Source organism: Lynx rufus, unplaced genomic scaffold (genome assembly GCF_022079265.1).
Source record: "Lynx rufus isolate CCGP_SWC_20201006 ecotype Redwood Valley unplaced genomic scaffold, mLynRuf1.p SCAF_18, whole genome shotgun sequence".
In the NCBI taxonomy this organism is placed as follows: Eukaryota; Metazoa; Chordata; class Mammalia; order Carnivora; family Felidae; genus Lynx; species Lynx rufus.
The window spans coordinates 4745317-4763444 of NW_025814832.1; the positions used below are offsets into that span (position 1 = coordinate 4745317).

Here is an 18128-nt window from a genome sequence, read left to right on the forward strand (position 1 = left end):
GAGAACATTGAGCTGGCATTTGACGACTTGGAGCCAGCCACGGATGATTCTGTGGCAGCTGTGGACCAAGCCTCCCATCAGTCCCTGGTAGGAACTCCAGCAAGGGCCTGGGCTGGCCTTTTCTCCCCTTGTCTGTTCCTCAACCTCAGTCAGGCCCTTGCTGTTGTAACCTGCTGCTCAGCTGGTCCGGTCAGGAAGTGGCACTTCCTTCTGCCCTTGTGCAGTGACAGGCTTAGCCCCAGGTGTCTGAGCCACAAGGGAAGATGTGACCTCCTCCCTTACCACCTCGGGCTCAGGCCCTGTCCTGTGACTGGCTGAGCCAGGAACTCTGGTGTCTCCTCCTCGATGGTGAGGGTTTGACTGGACCCAGAGGACATAGTCATCCCTCCCACTGTCCCCAAGAGACTGGTGCAGCCAAGCAGAACGGGCGAGGAGTCTGTGCAAGCAAGGAATCTGTGCCTCGCTATATATGTGAGCCCTCACCCCTCAACCTTAGGGGCAGGCTTTGTCACACTTTGGACTAGTATCTTGGGTACTTTGCTGCCTGGGAGACCGGCCGGCCTGATGAACACTTGGCATTTGCTGATTGTCTTCAGTTAGGGACGTTTCATAGGGACTTTTCTCGAGAATTGGCATTTTTGCTAGGTTCCCCTCCTCTGCTTTGAGCCCTGCCTCCCTCTCCCTCTTCCTTGTGGGAAGGCCCTGCCATGCTACAAGGACGTGGGGCCCCAGGGAGATCGAGTGTCCTCTGGTACAAGTCCTTAAAGTGCCCAAGTTCCGTGTCTCCCCAGGGAAGCTGGCTTTGCTTTTCCTGGCACCTGGGTTCTTGTCCCGGCCTCCGTGAGAGACTTTGCCATTCCCAGGAGGTGTGGGAAAGTCAGTCCGTGTGGCTTAGCAGTGGCAGTGGCTCAGACAGTGGGTTCCCTTCTTTGCTGTCCCTATCTGATGGGCCTTAGCACCTCTGGAACAGGGACCCCTCGGTGCTGAGCCTGTTGCGCACTGTCCTTCATTGCCCAGTCCTGCCATGCAGCTCCAGCCAGTCTGGGACCTTAGCTGCCCTTCAGTGCTTGGCCACATTCTGCTTCCTCCTGAGAATCACACAGGCTCCCTTGGGCAGCCATGGGGTGGGGGTGGGGAGGAGATGCAGGCAGCTGGGTTCAAAGAAAGGGAAAATGGCACTTTTCTTACTTCTCTTGTCCCCCAGTCCCTAAAGGCCAGGCAAGCATGGGGGTGTGGGGGCGGTTCTGTCTTCTTGCTCAAGGAAGACTTGGAAATGCTGTAGAAAAGACACCGTCAGACCAGGTGTGGCCACAGACCTGGTTTGTGTGGCCTGCGTAGGGTGTTAGAAACCAGAATTCAGTATTTCCACCTTCTCTTGAAAAGCTGGAAGGTTTATCTGCACTAGGCCAGTGTTCCTCCAGGACAGAAGTTGGCTACAGCTGATTGGGAAATAGCCATTTCCCTCAGATGGGGACACCTGCTAGGCAGTCACCCAACTCCGCCCATTTTGGCTGTTATATCTGTTAAGTCGCCTGTCTTACAATTTGGACGCTCAAGTTTATGACCCTGCAGGAATCCCCCCTGCAGTGCTCTGAGCCCTTTCCGCGTCCCCCGCCCCCCGCTGCCAGGGCGCCCAGGGTTAACCCCAGCCATCACTGACTGACTGCTGCCTTCGGGCCATGCCGTCTGCCCAGGGACCTTCCAGACTTCATCTCGTTTAGTCTGCCTGGGTGGTGATGCCCAGGGAGTGAGGGCCACACAGCCTCACTTCCAGGAGGGTGAGGATGATTAACAAGAAGCCTTCAGCCTTTGGTGACTTCGGACACGACTCCTAGGAACTGTGTTTTGCTGTGGGCTTCTCTCTCTAGTCTTTCTCAGGCTCCCTCTTTCTCCTTGCTGCGCAGCTGCTCCACAAGGTGTCAGCCGTGAGTGGCAGGAGCTGCAATGCATGTGCGTATGGGTGGCGTGTCGATAGTGTGTGGTCGGGCCAGGGGCTCCGTGTGACACGGGGGCATTTCTTCACTTCTCCGTAGGTCCGCTCACTGGCACGCACCGACGAGGCAAGGGGCCTGCTATGGCTATTGGAAGAGGAGGTGCTGGTGCCAGGGGCCACTGAGGATGCCCTCCTGGAGCGCCTTTTCTCCTACTATGGCCCCCAGGAGGGTGACAAGAAAGGTAGGTGGTACCCCTAGAGGGCTCTTCCGCTACCCCTCGGAAGGACCCACTATTATACGGGTCTAGATGGTACTGTCTGGAAGGGCTCACCGGGTCCCTGGGCTTTTTGGGGGCCTGTGCCCTGATGATCTGAACCTTACTTCTCCCATCCTCAGGCCAGAGCCCCCTCCTGCGCAGCAGCAAACCCCACCATTTTCTCCTGGGCCACAGTCATGGCACCAACTGGGTCGAGTATAATGTAGCTGGCTGGCTGAGCTACACGAAACAGAACCCGGCCACCCAGAATGCCCCCCGGCTCCTGCAGGACTCCCAGAAGTAAGGACACCACTCGCTCTGCCACGTCTCATCCCCAGGGCTGGTTTTGGCCTCCCTGGTCTAAGAGGCCCCCTCACCAGCAGGGTTGATTGCCTCTACTTCCTGAGAGGTGACAGCCAAGGTCAATTGGTCTTGAGGGCCTGGGAGTGGCCTCCTGGATAGAGGTGGGATGGACATGGTTGGAGGGACCTATAGTTTGAAATCTGAATAGCACCTCCACGTTCTTCATAGAAGGCAGGAGTAGTAAACACACACACACACACACACACACACACACACAAAACAAACAAACAAAAACTTTAAAATGGAGTGCCTGGCTTGGTCACAAAAGCATGTAACTCTTGATCTCAGGGTTGTGACTTCAAGCCCCACACTGGCTGTAGAGATTACTTAAAATACCATAAAAATTAAAAATTTTAAAAGAAGGCAGAAATAGCCTTAGAAACCCCTCAGTCATACAAGGCCTGTCATTCATTTGTGTATTTAGCAGATAACTATTGAGCACCTGCTCCTTGACTGAGACTCTTCCGGGTGCCTGGCAGATAGCAATGAATAAAATAAAACTCCCTGCCCAGTTGGGGGGGGCGGGGACAGGGGGGGAGAGCTCAGATAACAACCAGTAAATGTCATATGCAAATTCTATGGCGTGGCAGAGGATGCTGGGCTCTAATCTCTCCTCTCACACTGGACCTCTGCCCTCCCGGGTGATGGACAAGAACAGATCACTCCACTCTGTTCAATGCCTGCCTACCCCTAGGCTTCTGTCCCCCTCCACCCAGTGGTTTTCTCTTCTTCCTGTTCGAAGATTTGTCTACAGTTTCTCTCTAGGGTGCGGGACATGCAGCCCCAGGCCAGATAACCCAGGTCACTGGCCACGATGATGTGGGGCTTTTGGGGGTGTCTTAGGAACTGGGAGAAGGAACGGCCTCCACTACGCTCTCAGTGAGACTTCTTTCCCTCCTTCGCCCTTCCACCTCCGGCAGGAAAATCATCAGCAACCTGTTTCTGGGCCGGGCGGGCAGCGCCACGGTGCTGTCGGGCTCCATCGCGGGCTTAGAGGGCGGCTCGCAGCTGGCGCTGCGCCGGGCCACCAGCATGCGGAAGACCTTCACCACGGGCATGGCGGCTGTCAAGAAGAAGTCTCTGTGCATCCAGATTAAGCTGCAGGTGGTGAGTGTGCCCGCCCAGGCTCTGGGGCCCTCTCGGGGCTTCTCTGGCCATTCTAGGCACACTCAACTTACCTGGTGCCCACTCAGCATCCCACTCTGACTTGACTGCTCTCTTTTTTAAGTCCTCTTTTCGGTACGGCTGCCTGAGTGGCCACGCAGGCCGAGCGAGGGCATGGCTTGGCCATTGGTGGGACACCTGCCATCCCGTGGGGAGCGGAGATGCTGATGCCAGTCCCAGCTCTCCTGACCCCCGGCCGGGCCATCAGAATCCACTGAGGCCTGCCTCTTTCCCTTTGGCAGGATGCCCTCATAGACACCATCAAGAAATCAAAGCTGCATTTCGTGCACTGCTTCCTGCCTGTAGCAGAGGGCTGGGCTGGGGAGCCCCGTTCTGCGTCTTCCCGCCGGGTCAGCAGCAGCAGCGAGCTGGACCTGCCCTCGGGGGACCACTGCGAGGCTGGGCTCCTGCAGCTGGACGTGCCCCTGCTCCGTGCCCAGCTCCGCGGCTCCCGCCTGCTTGACGCCATGCGCATGTACCGCCAAGGTGGGCCTCCCTCCCTCTCAGCTACTGCTTCTCTTTTCTAGAACTGGCTCCTGCCCCTCCCCACCTCCCAGATGGGCCCATGGGGCTAGAGGGGTGCTGCTTCCCCCTCTGGGCCCTAGATCTCTTTCCTCCTCTGGTGCCTGCTCAGTGGGGGTCTCTCCAGCCCAGGCAGTTCCTTTCTCTTTTTCCTTCCACCTGGCTGACCCCCTTCTTCCTCCTCTCCCTTCTCTATTCCAATCCTCCTCACTCACCCCCCGTTCCCCACGTGCCCTATTCACACAGCTCCTTCTTTCCCCCTTCCCTGCTCTGCCCACAGCAACAGACCCACTCAAGCTGTCTGCTCAGTGGTGCTAACTATCTCCTAGAGCAGGCCGGTGGCTGGGCTGCACCCCCGATGAGAAATGAGGTGCTAAATTTTTCTGAAGTACGTAAAATTCCCAAGAAAGGTCAGACAGACCCTATTTATGGACCCATCTGGAGGAGGTGATGGAAAGGGTGAGAGTAATTAGCACAGTTGACCCCTGACTAACTGGTTTTGAACAGTGCAGGTCACTTATATGTGGACTTTTTGTAGTATGGTACTATGCCTGTCTTTTTGCTCCCTTGTGACTTCCTTAACGACATTTGCTCTCTTCTAGCTTACTTTATTGTAAGAATACGGTATATACTACACATAACACATGACAATGTGTTAATCGACTGTTTCTGTTATTGGTAGGGCTTCCAGTCAACAGTAGATTATTAGTAGCTAAGTTCTGGGGTGGTGGTTGGGGGGGGGGAGAGTTAAAAGTCATACTTGGATTTTTGACTGCACAGGGGGTCAGCACCCTTAACTCTCATGTTGTCCGAGGATCACCTCTAGTTCACATCTTTAGAGTATTTACGGTACACCAGGCACTATTCTGAACTTGTCATAGACATTGACTCATTAATTTTCCCAACAATCTCATAAGCCATAGGTGCTATTACCATCCCCAGATGAGGAGACTGAGGCTTAGAGATGTTAAGTAGCTTGCCTGGGGTCACACAGCTCTTGAGTGGTACAGCGAGATTTGACCCAGGTGGACCAGCTTCCAAGTCCATGCCTCTTGAGTAGGGCTTCGTTAGCCTGAGAAGTTAAGGGTTGCCAGATTTCTGCCCTTTTTCCTTTTGATAGAAGAACTGGCAGGGTCCCACCGCCCATAGCCAGGTCCCCTTGAGGCATCCCCATGGACACCATCACTTTTCCTTAGCAGCCAAAGCCAAAACACGGGCTCCCTGCCCTGCTCTAAATAAATCATTGATCTGTCCCCACGTCTTGATATGGAGTTGGTGTTTATTATTTCAAAACCAGATTGTTACCGCTCTGAACCAAAATCAATGTGCTTTACTCAAACAAGCAGATCGATGAGGCCAGCAGCGGCAGGCCCCCCTCCCCTCGCCCAGTCCCCAGCCACCATCGATAGCGCTGATGATTAATTAAGATGCCAGGCGTCCGGACCTGCTATCCTGGCCCATCAATTTAATTGCAATTCAGATACAATCAATAGCTCACTTTGTCTTGGCCCCTCAGCGGCCCCCGCCTCCTGTTTCAATTATCGGGCACACGCATCAGCCTCATCTCCCAGTTGGAGGGTTTCCCAGAGCTGGCTAGGCCGGTGGAGTGGAGCGAGCCCCTGACTAGCTGTCAAGAGCCCGGCTTTGGAGTCCAGTTCTGCCTCTAGCCGCAGCCTCTGTGACCTTGAGCAAGCCGTTCGGTCCACCTCCTCGGCCTCAGCTTCCATGCCTGGAAGATGAGTTGTATCTGCTCTAAGACCCTTTTCAGTTTAAATTCTGTGAATCTGGGGGCGCCTGGGTGGCGCAGTCGGTTAAGCGTCCGACTTCAGCCAGGTCACGATCTCGCGGTCTGTGAGTTCGAGCCCCGCGTCGGGCTCTGGGCTGATGGCTCAGAGCCTGGAGCCTGTTTCCGATTCTGTGTCTCCCTCTCTCTCTGCCCCTCCCCCGTTCATGCTCTGTCTCTCTCTGTCCCAAAAATAAATAAACGTTGAAAAAAAAATAAAAAATAAATAAAAAAAAAAAATTCTGTGAATCTGTAAGAGTGGCTCTCGTGGTCCTCTGCCACGGGCTCTGGTTCCCTCAAGTGGCTCGGGGTAACTTCCTCCTGGCCACCATCCCGACCTTGCTCCAGGCTAGAAGCCATCTGACCCTTGCCCTCACCTCAAGCCTTAGGGAGGTCTCTGTTAGAGGCAACACTCTTCAGGGAAAGAGAATCTATAAGTCTTGGTCACTCGGCCTAGGGCTCAAGGTCAGGATAGGAGCACTAAGGGTGCCCTTTCTGTGTCCTGCTTCAGTGGACTGAGGAAAGGAAGGTAGCATTTTATTGAACACCCATTATGTGAGCCACACTGTGCGTTCTACATATTTTGTCATTCAAGGCCCATGACTACCATGCAAGATAAGTGGTAGGTCCACCATTTAAAGATCAGGAGACCGAGAGTCAGAAAGGTTGAGCTGGGAATGCAAGCTGGTGCAGCCACTCTGCAAAACAGTATGGAGGTGCCTCAAAAAACTAAAAATAGTTTTACGACCCAGCAATTGCACTACTAGGCATTTATCCAAGGGATACAGGTGTGCTGTTTCGAAGGGACACATGCCCCCCCCCATGTTTATAGCAGCACTATCAACAATAGCTAAAGTATGGAAAGAGCCCAAATGTCCATCAGTGGATGAATGGGTAAAGATGTGGTATATATATACAATGGAGTATTACTCAGCAATCAAAAAGAATGAAATCTTGCCATTTGCAACTACGTGGATGGAACTGGAGGGCATTATGCTAAGTGAAATTAATCAGAGAAAGACAAAAATCATATGAGGACTTTAAGAGACAAAACAGATGAACAGAAGGGAAGGGAAACAAAAATAATATAAAAACAGGGAGGAGGACAAAACATAAGAGACTCATAAATATGGAGAAAAAACAGAGGGTTATTGGAGGGGTTGTGGGAGGGGGGATGGGCTAAATGGGTCAGGGGCACTAAGGAATCTACTCCTGAAATCATTGTTGCACTATATGCTAACTAATTTGGGTGTAAATTTAAAAAAATAAAATAAAATAAATGCTATTTACAAGTATCCTCTAATCGGTGAATGGATAAAGAAGATGTAGTGTATATATATATATATATATATATATATATATATACACACACAATGGAATATTATTCAGCCATAAAAAGAATGAAATCTTGCCATTTGCAATGACATGGATGAAACTAGAGAGTATAATGCTAAGCAAAATAAGTCTGTGAGAAAAAGACAAATACCATAAGTTTTCACTCATGTGGAATTTAAGAAACAAAACAAACGAGCAACGGGGAAAAAGAGAGAGAGAGAGAGAGAGAGATCAAGAAACAGACTCTTAACTAGAGAGAACAAACTGATAATTGACCAGAGGAGAGAGGGCTAGGGAGGGTGGACGAAACAGGTGATGAGCACTGGGTGATGTATGGAATTGTTGAATCACTATATTGTATACCTGAAACTAATATAATACTAGATGCTAGCTAACTAGAATTAAAATAAAAACCTAAAATGGAAAAAAGTACACCAGTCTAAAATTAAAATTTTGTTTTTCTCTCTGTTAAAAAGAAGACTTTCTTAGATTATTGATCTGCTCTTGATAAGAAATCACAACATTTTTTTTTCTTTATCTGCCCAGAAAACAAGGTTTCTATATTTGTTTTTATCAGATCTCTAATTACCTAAGAAAACTAAAACTTACCGATATTAAAGGAGCTGAGTTTTGCTAAAAATTATATAACCTTCTATAGAATCTCTTAGTGCCATTTTGGTTAAAACTTAAAACTTAAGTTGTATAATGATCCATAATCCTATTTAGTCATGTGCTTTCAAACTTTTTGATATTTTTAACAAACTTCCCAAAACTTTACATTCTAAATAAAGTTTTTTGTGACTAAAAAAAAAAGAAAGAAAGAAATGTTGAGTGGGTCACCCAAGGTCACATGATGCTAAGAGCCAGGGTCAGGATTCCAACCCTAAGCCTGTGCACTTTTCCTCTCAGCTACTCTCTGTTACCCTATTTTCTGTTTCCTTATTAAGCCCTGAAGACATTGTTCTCTCTGGGTTCGAACAGAGTCATAGACTCGGAGCCTAGAAAGCATCTTAGAGGTCATCCCAGCTTTCTTCTCCAGGTGGTCCGCCATCCTCCGTTTGCACACCTCACTGACAAGGAGCTTGCTTCCTTCTAAGGGAAACTGTTCCCTTTGTAACCTTGAAATCCCGCTGGAGGGCAGCCTCCTGTCCCTTGCACCTGCCTCTTCCCTCTCCACCCCTCTTTCCTGGGCCTGCCTCAGCCACGGCCTCTCCTCCCCCTTGAGTTTCTTCCCCTTCCAGTGACGTCCCTGCGTGCTACCTGGGTGCCAGTGGCCATCGGGCGTGCCGGGAGCAGACGGGGTGCTGAAGGACCGACTCTGGACCGCCCTCTCTTTAGGTTACCCTGACCACATGGTATTTTCCGAGTTCCGCCGCCGCTTTGACGTCCTGGCACCACACCTGACCAAGAAACATGGGCGCAACTACATCGTGGTGGATGAAAGGCGGGTAGGTCTGGACCCCAGATTCCTCTTCAGACCCCACTCCAAGCGGCTACCTTTCCTCCCCTAGAGAGAGCCAGGCTGGCCCTTGCTCAGGCTCCTGGTTTTGGCCGACCGGGGCCGGGACAGGGGCACATGGCAGCCAAGCTGTGGCAGTGGGGAGAGGGCAGCCTGGGGAGTCAGAAAAGAGCACCCCCTCTGGAGGCCGGCGCTCTGGTGAGCTGGTCGTCTAAGAGCCTCCCAGGTGGCAGACTGGAACTAATGTTTTGGGTGTACCATTGGTAGCACCTGGGCCCTTCAGCCTCGACTCCCACATCACGGACTGGTTCCCACAGCAGGAAGCTGTCCAGAGGTGAGGCAAGCATCCCTCTTAGGGGGAAGATTGGTGTGGTAAGGCCTCCCGGGCCAGGGTAAGCCAGAGGCTCCTGGGCCCCTTATCAGCACAGGGTGGTGAACTCATGGCTGCAGAAAGGGAGGCCTCCCTGCCATTCTGAGCTATCACGCAGGCTATCACTCCCCAGAGGAGCCCTGCAGACAGCCAGAGGGCTCCTCGAGCAGAGGACCCCTCTTTCACTGTGCTCTGGCCTCAGGCTCCCAGCCTAACTCTGAAGGCATCTCAGAACCTACCTTGGCTTCCCTAAGACGAGGAATGGGGCCGAATGGGGCAGAAAGCCCCCGTCCCCTTGCCCCCTGAGTCACAGACCCATATTCACGGAGGCCTCTAAAACTTCTTTCCATCCAGGATTTGCCAGTGTCCTGGGCAAGCTTGCTGTGGATGTAGATGACCCAGCCCCCCTCTGTCTGACCCCTGACCTTTATTCCAGCCTCCCACTCCTGGCTACACCCAGCACCTTGTCATCCCTGGAAACACTTCACTTCAGAAATCTTAAATTCTAACGTGGCCTTCTCTGACCACAGCCCTCTACCTGTGCACCTCACTTCTCTCCTTCTCTCAGGACGCTTGCTCTTTGACCCTGTTGAGACCTCTCGCTTCTGGACCCCACTCCATTCCCTTCTAACTTTCCTTCCTTTTCCACTCAGCCTCAATGCCGTGGTCCAGCCCTCCCATCACTTGGCCTTCGTCACCCTCAGCTCTCCTGAGCCTCCCATGGCACCCGCCCCCCGCCCACCCCCCCCCAAACAACACACACACACACTAGGGCCAGCCTTCAGGCATCTGTGCTCCTCCATTTGGGACTCCCAAGAGCTGTGGGAGAAAATTATACAATTGGGTAGACTTGAAGTCCTACAGGTTCCTGGCCTCCAGCCTCAACGGGGCCCTTGACATGGCCCAGCAAGTTTTTCATATGCCCCATCCTTCCCTGGCCCCTATTCTAAGCTCCTTCCCTGCTGTTCCATTCTCCATCTTTCTCCTCAAATCCCCCCCTACCACACCTTCCCACATCATCCGCCCAGCAATTGACCTTGCCTCTAAATGCTAATAAAATTGAGGTTCCAACTTCCTCCTCTGCCTTCTGTACACTTCTCTTCAGGTGCCTCCTTCCTCAGCCCTCCTGTCCGGGTGGGAGAGGTAGCCACCCCCCCATCCAGTCCCTTCCTTCTGTGCTTTGGAATCCATTCCTGGTGGCTCCCTGGAGGCCCGCTCCCTCAGTGGTAATTGTTCTCTCTCTCTCCTGTTCCTTCAGCCTCTCCTTTTTCTGTCCACAGAGAAACATGCTGCAGACACTGTGCTCAGAAAGGAGGCTTCCGTCAACCCTCTCTCACCCCAGACTGTTGTCTGTCACTGACCTGCCCCCGTCCCACCGCCATCCATCCCTCCACCCTCAGCTGCCTAGATCCTGGCCCTGACACCCCAGGACTGGTCTCTGATTGCCCCGTGGCCTCCATGTTGCCAGCGCTAATGGGCACTTTTCTGTGCTTCTTGGCCCATGTGACTCTCTTGACAACTCTGTTCTTTTGGAAACATTCTCTGCTCTGTTTCTTTGCTGCCACTCCTGGTTTGCTCTGGTCTCTCTATTCTTTCTTTCTTTGTCCCTCTGAGCTTCCTTTCTTCTACCTCCCCCTTCCTTTAAGATGCTCTCCCTGGACGTCCATGTTTTCTATTCTACAGCCTCTTCCTGGACAACCTCATTCACACCCATCACTTCAACTACTGTCTACATATTGATGACTCTCAAATCAATACCTGTAGCCCAGGCCTCTCTCCTGAACTTCAGACATGCATTTCTATCTAGCCGTTTTCTGGACTTCTCTACCTGACCTTATAACACCTCAAACTCAGAGTGTTCAGACCAAACTGATTCGATTCCATTGCCCCCACACCTACTCTTGCCCTTCCGTTTCCTACCTTGGAGAATGACACCATTAACTGTTTAGCTACAGAAGTCAGAAACCTCAGTCGTCTACCCTGCCCTCTCACATGTGGCAAGGCTCTGCCTCCTTGACATCATCTGCATTTCCGCCTCTTTCTCTTCCCTGTGGGTCAGGCTCTAGCCTCCTCTCCTATGAATTACTACAGTAACTGCCTAAGGGATCTCCGTCCATTCTCCCACCGTGTGCCAGCGGGATCACTGAAAAATGCAAATCTGATCATGTCCCTCCTTGAGAGAGCCCTCCATGGGTTCTCAAAGCACACAGGCGCCTCACCCTTTGTGGGTGCTACTGCCCCCCTGTCTAGTTGCACCTTAGCTGCCCTATCCCCTTCACTCCTGCTGTACTCAACTGTCTGGTTTCCTTGGTGCATTCTTGTAGTCTCCAGGCCTTTGCTCATGCCCGTCCCTCTGCCCGAAATGCCTCGTCTCCTACCTTGGCTAATTCTTACTTGTAGCTAAAGACTCAACACAAGCAACACCTCCTCCAGGATGCCTTCCATGGTTCCCTTGTCTGACCTAGTGCCTCTCCTCAGTGTACTTCACTAATTCACTTGTTTTACCCCCCAACAAGACAACTTATTCCTCTCGTAGTCATCTTTACATCCCCAGAATCTAACACAGTGCCTGACACTGCAGATGCCCACTGAGGGTGCTTGTTGAATAAGTAACAGACTGTCTCAGTGGAGGATGGGAAAGGCTCGTGACTGGGCAGAGTCCCGCGTGGAGACGGGGGTGGTCCCTGGCCTCCCTGACAGGGGCATGTCTCTGCAGGCAGTGGAGGAGCTGCTGGAGTCCCTCGACCTGGAGAAGAGCAGCTGCTGTATGGGCCTGAGCCGGGTGAGTTGTCCCTACAGGAAGGCAGCTGGGCCGTCCCTCTCCGGTCACCCTTGTCCAGACAGCTGGCCCTTCCCTTCTGCCGCAAACTTGACTTTCCCTCCCTCTGAATAACTGGCTTGTTCAGTGCCGTGAACACCCCTGTGATGTCAGGAGGGAGTGGGTTGGAAGGTGGCCCTGAACTTGGCCTGAGTCCTGGTGTGGGGAGTGGGGGAGACAGAAGGGAGGAAAGCTGGACAAAGCAGGAGGGCAGGAGTTGTCCAGGGGACTCTTTGGTGAGTCATCCAGGGCCGCCAGGGTCCCAGAAGAGCAAGCAGGACACAGTGAGGCTGGGCCAGCACCACCTGCCCACAAGCCCGATTCCTCATCTGAATGGAACGTGGCATATAAAAGGCAGGCACGCCCGGTCTGGGTGCCGGTCTGCCGAACTGCTGTCAGGCGAGCGTCCCTCCCGCCGGCAGGAGCCCTGCGCGCCCCTCTGTCCTGAGACTTGACAGGTGGCATCCACGTATGTGCCCCGAGGGCTGTGGTAGGAGGGAGAGCATTTGGAAGCCACGAAGAGGGTTCTGAACCTGTCCACCTGTCAGCAGGGAGGGAGGGAACTCCGGGTCCCAGGGCTTCGTGGGGAGCGTGAAGTGGAAGGAGATGCTCGCAGAAAAGGCTCGGTGTTGCTTGTCCGCTCTGTTTTCTCTGTTCTGTATTCTGAGTCACGGTCTCACCCTTCCCTTTCCCGTCCCCTGGCTGTATCTGTGTCTCTGCTGGTTTTCCCTTTTCCTTGGGGCCCTGGCAGTTCCTGCTGGTCTCTTCCTTGGCTTCTGGCTCATCATTTTGTTTCTTTCTTTGTTCTCTGGGTCTTCTGTGGTCCCACTCTTTCTGTATCATTTTTCTGGTTTAGGTCTCACTGTGTCTGACTCGACCTCTCCCATCCCCAACCATCTGTGAGCCCAGGGGCTGCCAGCTGAGTTTCCTCCCTGGGAAGCCTACAGTCCAAGGTTTCACTTCAGCCTCTTGGTCTCTTGGGCAGGCTCCTACCCCTCTGGCAGGGCAGGACTGCTGCTGGTGGCATTGGGGTGGCACTTCCTCCAAGGCACGTCTCGGGCAGGAGTGGGCCTGTACAGGCTGGTCCTCTTCCCGGCTGCCATCTCAGACCCTCTGCTGCATCCCAGGTGCCTGGCCGAGACGGGCCAGCCCCAGGGCACACGCGTGCTCAGAGAGGAATTAGGGGCAAAGCTGGATGTGTGCTCACATCTGATTTGGGGGAGAAATTTCAGGGCTTCTAGGCTGTGGTTGGGCTGGCTGGTGAGCAAAGATTCCATGTGTTTGTCGCATTGTGGCTGAGGAGGCGGTCTCAGTCTGAGCCCACAGGACCCTGAGGGTTCAGGCAGGGTGTTTGGGGACCTGAGAGTCTCTTGAAATTTGCAAAATTTGTGTGGATGGGTATGTGGGGGAGGAGAGGGCCCCGAGCTTTCACCTAATACTCAAAAGGACTCTTAACCCCACTAACGTACAGCTGCTCAGGAGAGGTCTAAGGTTCCCTGCCCCAGTGCCTAGACCACCCTTTCTCTTCTCATTGTGAGACACTGAGAATGGGGGCCGCTCTCCATCCTGTAACCCGCCACCTCCCTTCTTCGGCCCTAGTCGGACACCCACGTGCGCTGGCCACTAGCTCATGTGTCCACCTCTGGGGGGGCTTGGATATTCCCCACCCCCTGGTGGAGTCTCAGGCTCACGCATTGTGGGAGATGAAGGCTCAGGTAGGGCTTGAGGCCCGTAGGAGGTCCCAGGCACTCAGCCCCAGCGTGGGATTTGGGGAAACGTTGCAGAGGACCAAGCTGGCTTTCTCCTAGGCCAGCCCCAGGGGACTAAGTTTCTGTGGAGTCGCCAGAGGCAAAGCTTTCTCAGCACAAAGTGTAGGCCCTCTCCCCACTTCTTCACTGAAGGAGGGGTCTGGGGGTATTGGTTCTGAGTGTTTCCTGTGGAGTTCACATCTTCTCTTGGCCCCCAGAAAGGGAATTTTCTGTGTTCTGGGCAAGGTGGAGGTGGGCATATTCCCGGATGTCCAGGATCCTCTATGAGGATCCTAGAGTCTTTTTTCACCTATATATTTCCCTCTCTTCTTCTCTTAGCAGGGGAAATTTTACCCAGCCCCAGCTCAGAGCACCAAAGAGTGAGAGGAAATGCTGGATGTGGGGGCGCCCAGCTGGTTCCTCTCACGTCTGCTCTCCAGCCCCCAAACCTGTACAACAGGTCCCTTGATGGGGCCAACCCCCGCCTACCCCACTGGCTTTTTCATGAGATGAAACCTGGGTGTGTGTGTGTGTGTGTGGGTGTGCATGTGTGTGTGTGTGTGTGTGTGTGTGGAGGTGGGATGTTGGCACATGAAAGAGGAGACTGTCTAAAATGAAACTGAGCGGGGAGGGTGCAGGGAGGGTACCCCCTGCCCCTTGCCCCACCCTTTCTCTGCCCACGGCTGCTGGACCTTTCTCTTCTCACACACATTCCCCACCATCCACTTCACCTGATCCGAGGTGGCTGGAGCCTGCGGTGGGCCCTGCGGTGGGCTGTGGGCCCAGGGGGCAAGGACGGTGTTGCTGGCAGTCCTGGGGGAAGAAGCCACCGTAGATGTTGCTGAGGGGTGTCCTGTCCCCATTTGACAGTGGCCGCTTCATTTCCTTCTTGTCCCAGATTCCTTCCCTTTGACTTCCCTCTCCTTTTATCTCTCTTTGAAGTTAGATTTCCCACCCTACTCCTCTCCTTCCAAAACACCGCCCCAGCCCCCAGCCTGGGCCTCCTCCCTCAGCCATCCTGGGGCCTCTCCTTGCTCCTTCCCTCCTCTCTTGTTCCCTTGGATTTTCAGGTTCTTCCCAGGCCAAGGGCCCCCTCCCAGGCCTGCCCGTCTCCTGTGCCAGCTGCCTGTTCCCCTGCTGGGCTGCCCGGAGCCCATCACCCGCCTTCATCCAGCCTGCTTCTCCACAGGTGTTCTTCAGGGCTGGCACGTTGGCTCGGCTGGAGGAGCAGCGGGACGAGCAGACCAGCAGGAACCTAACCCTGTTCCAGGCGGCCTGCAGGGGCTACCTGGCCCGCCAGCACTTCAAGAAGAAAAAGGTCCCACTCCCCGGCCTAGGTGGCAGAGCTGAGTACCTGGGGTGGGGGCGGGGGTTCAAGGGGACATGCCGGGGCAGGAGGCTGGTCTTGGGGCCATGAGTTATTGTTAGCTGGGGGAGAAGAGGCACGGGCCTCCCAGGGCCAGCATGCCCTGGGCCGGGGCGGGGAATGGGCAGCTCCTGGGTGCCAGAGAGTGTGCTGGTATGCCCAGCTCTGGGGCCGTGTGGCCTGGTCCTAGGGCAGGGGTGGGGGGCAGGGCTTAGGGGAAGGTGGGCTCTGGATCATAGGCTGCTCCATGAAGATTAAGGAGCTGTGTCAGCGACTCCTTTTCTTATTAGCAAGTCCATAAAACAGCCAGCACCGCCGCCTCTTGTGTTTCAGCAAGATTAGGTTTTATAGCACATCTAGGCCAGGGTGCTGGAAATAATCAGGCAGCAAATAAAGCAGATGAAATTATTCCTAATGACGGCAGAGCGGTTAGTGCCCAGTGCGGTGCTCCCAGCACCGGGCTCCCTGCCGCCCACTCTCTGAGGGATGGGGAGAGGCTGAGAGCCAGGGGTGGTGGAGGGAGTGTTTGAACGGGGCGGGGGCGAGGGCGGGGGCGGGGGGGTTCAACCTGGCCGTTGTGCTGCCGGTGGTGGCGGGGATCCTTGTTGCGCTTGGGACTGAGGTCCCTGTTGTGCACCACCCCCGCCCCAACTCAGATCCAGGACCTGGCCATCCGCTGTGTGCAGAAGAACATCAAGAAGAACAAAGGGGTGAAGGACTGGCCCTGGTGGAAACTCTTTACCACCGTGCGGCCCCTCATCGAGGTGCAGCTGTCCGAGGAGCAGATCCGGAACAAAGACGTACGTAACAGCCCGGGAAGGGCCAAGCCAATGGGAGAGGACAGGTTCATCCGCGTGGGCAAAAGCCTTGCCGGCTTGTGTTGGGCTCCCAAGTGCTCTTTATTTAGTCCAGAGAGCTGGTGTCCTTGAACTATGCCCACCAAACGGAAGGCGTCCCTCTGGGGTGCTGGCTAAGCCGCTGGGTAGCCTCTCGGCATAAAATCGCAGGCATCCTTAGCATCTGGGGAAGGGTCCAGGGATAGGAGCCCCTGGGAGGCAGTGGCTTCCTATTCCCCGTGTCCTGGCCCGAGCTTCACCAGCTCCCTTCACCCCAGGGGTGCTGATTCCAGGCCCCAGCCTCCCGCAGTGCCTCTGGCTCACTTTGCCCTCTTTACTGCACCCTAGGAGGAGATCCAGCAACTGCGGAACAAGCTTGAGAAGGTGGAGAAGGAGCGGAACGAGCTTCGGCTCAACAGCGACCGGCTGGAAACCCGGGTGAGTGACTCCCAACACCAGGCTGACTGGCCACCTGTGCGGGGTGCCAGGCCTAGGAAGCGCCCCCCCTCCCCCACCCCGCCCAGGGGTTCCAGCTGAGTGAGGCAGGCATTTCAACTGGTGGCCACTCCCTCCCCCCAACCCCAGATCTCAGAGCTGACATCGGAGCTGACTGATGAACGCAACACAGGAGAGTCCGCCTCCCAGCTGCTGGACGCAGAGGCCGCCGAGAGGCTCCGAGCCGAGAAGGAGATGAAGGAGCTACAGGTGAGGACAGGGCCGGGGTGAAGACAGTCGTGCCAGTGACTACCACGCCCTGGTATCCATCCGCTCCCCCCACTGGGGACAGGTGGCCCGGCACCCCTGTCCACCCTGGGTGAGCACGTGACCGTGGTCTGCGTGGCTCAGGGCCCTGGCTGGTGCCGAGTGAGGGAGTGGGACGGCAGCCTCATACGCCTCCCCTCTACAGACCCAGTATGATGCGCTGAAGAAGAAAATGGAAGTGATGGAAATGGAGGTGATGGAGGCCCGTCTCATCCGGGCAGCTGAGATCAACGGGGAGGTGGACGATGATGATGCAGGTGGGTGTGAGGCCAGAGGAGCTCGGCAGTGGCCTGAGTGGCAAGCTTGATACCCACCCCTGGGCAGCCGCGCCCCTGGCCTGGGCCCATCCCCCATCCGTAGAGCTGGTGCAAGGCTCCAGTGAAAGAAATAGACGAGAAGGTAGAGGTGCCGGTGAATGTAGGGGATCATCATGGCGGGTTATGCAACCGTGATCATGACAGTGTCTGAGGGCCATGGTCTGAGGGTCCCCAGGGAGAGGACAGCACACATAGCCACACACCCTCTCTAGTCTTTTGCTGGCTTGTGAGGAAGCTGTCACTCCAGAGACCTTTCTGAGTCCCTCTGGCCGATTCCACCTGCTTCGTGCCCTCTGCCCCTTCTCAGGGACTCTCAGCAGCTTGGTCCTCCCTTGTCTGCCCCCGACCCTGCAGGTGGTGAGTGGCGCATGAAATACGAGCGAGCCATGCGGGAGGTGGACTTCACCAAGAAGCGGCTCCAGCAGGAGTTTGAGGACAAGCTGGAGGTGGAGCAGCAGAACAAGAGACAGCTGGAGAGGCGGGTGAGGCTGGCGGAAGGAGGGCGGCCTGTGCCTGGGAGGGCCACGCGGAGCCGGCGAGCCCCCAGGGTCCACCTGTTAGCCTCTCGGTGCTGGGGACACCCAAGGGCAAACAATTGTTAGAGAGTGTCTTCGGTTCCCTGGATGTCCCAGACTTCAACCCACATCCCTGGGTCCCTCCCTCCCTCCCTCCCCCGCCTCCTCCTCCTCCCCTTCTCCGCCCATACTTCCGGGCCCCTCGCTGGCTGCTGACCCTGTGCCCCACCTTGGCCCTAGCTCGGAGACCTGCAGGCCGACAGTGACGAGAGCCAGCGGGCTCTGCAGCAGCTCAAGAAGAAGTGCCAGCGGCTAACAGCTGAGCTGCAGGACACCAAGCTGCACCTGGAGGGCCAGCAGGTCCGCAACCACGAGCTGGAGAAGAAGCAGAGGAGGTGGGTGGGTCCCCCACCCTGGACACAGAAGACTTCCTAGAGCAACCCCAACAGGGCTCCCTGCCTCCCCCTCCAGGGAGGAGACACGGAACGAGGGCCTGAATTGGGTCAGGGACCATGCCTGCATGGTCCCTTGTCCTGGAATGTGTCTCACCCCTGACCTCTGAGGAGCACTCAGGCTGCAT

The 18128-nt window shown here is 54.9% G+C and overlaps 1 protein-coding gene across 7 annotated transcripts in view; it reads left to right on the forward strand.

Moving 5' to 3' along the window:
- Positions 1 to 18128, forward strand: part of MYO18A (myosin XVIIIA) — a 102951-nt gene that overhangs the window by 61492 nt on the left and 23331 nt on the right. For all 7 annotated transcript variants that reach the window (XM_047080709.1, XM_047080703.1, XM_047080704.1 and 4 more), the window contains 14 exons: positions 1 to 87; positions 2034 to 2175; positions 2331 to 2490; positions 3474 to 3660; positions 3960 to 4203; positions 8696 to 8805; positions 11903 to 11968; positions 14942 to 15070; positions 15775 to 15918; positions 16303 to 16392; positions 16540 to 16659; positions 16862 to 16973; positions 17388 to 17515; positions 17789 to 17943. In XM_047080709.1, the coding sequence (XP_046936665.1) occupies positions 1 to 87; positions 2034 to 2175; positions 2331 to 2490; positions 3474 to 3660; positions 3960 to 4203; positions 8696 to 8805; positions 11903 to 11968; positions 14942 to 15070; positions 15775 to 15918; positions 16303 to 16392; positions 16540 to 16659; positions 16862 to 16973; positions 17388 to 17515; positions 17789 to 17943 (1874 nt within the window). The remainder of the gene's footprint in view (positions 88 to 2033; positions 2176 to 2330; positions 2491 to 3473; positions 3661 to 3959; positions 4204 to 8695; positions 8806 to 11902; positions 11969 to 14941; positions 15071 to 15774; positions 15919 to 16302; positions 16393 to 16539; positions 16660 to 16861; positions 16974 to 17387; positions 17516 to 17788; positions 17944 to 18128) is intronic.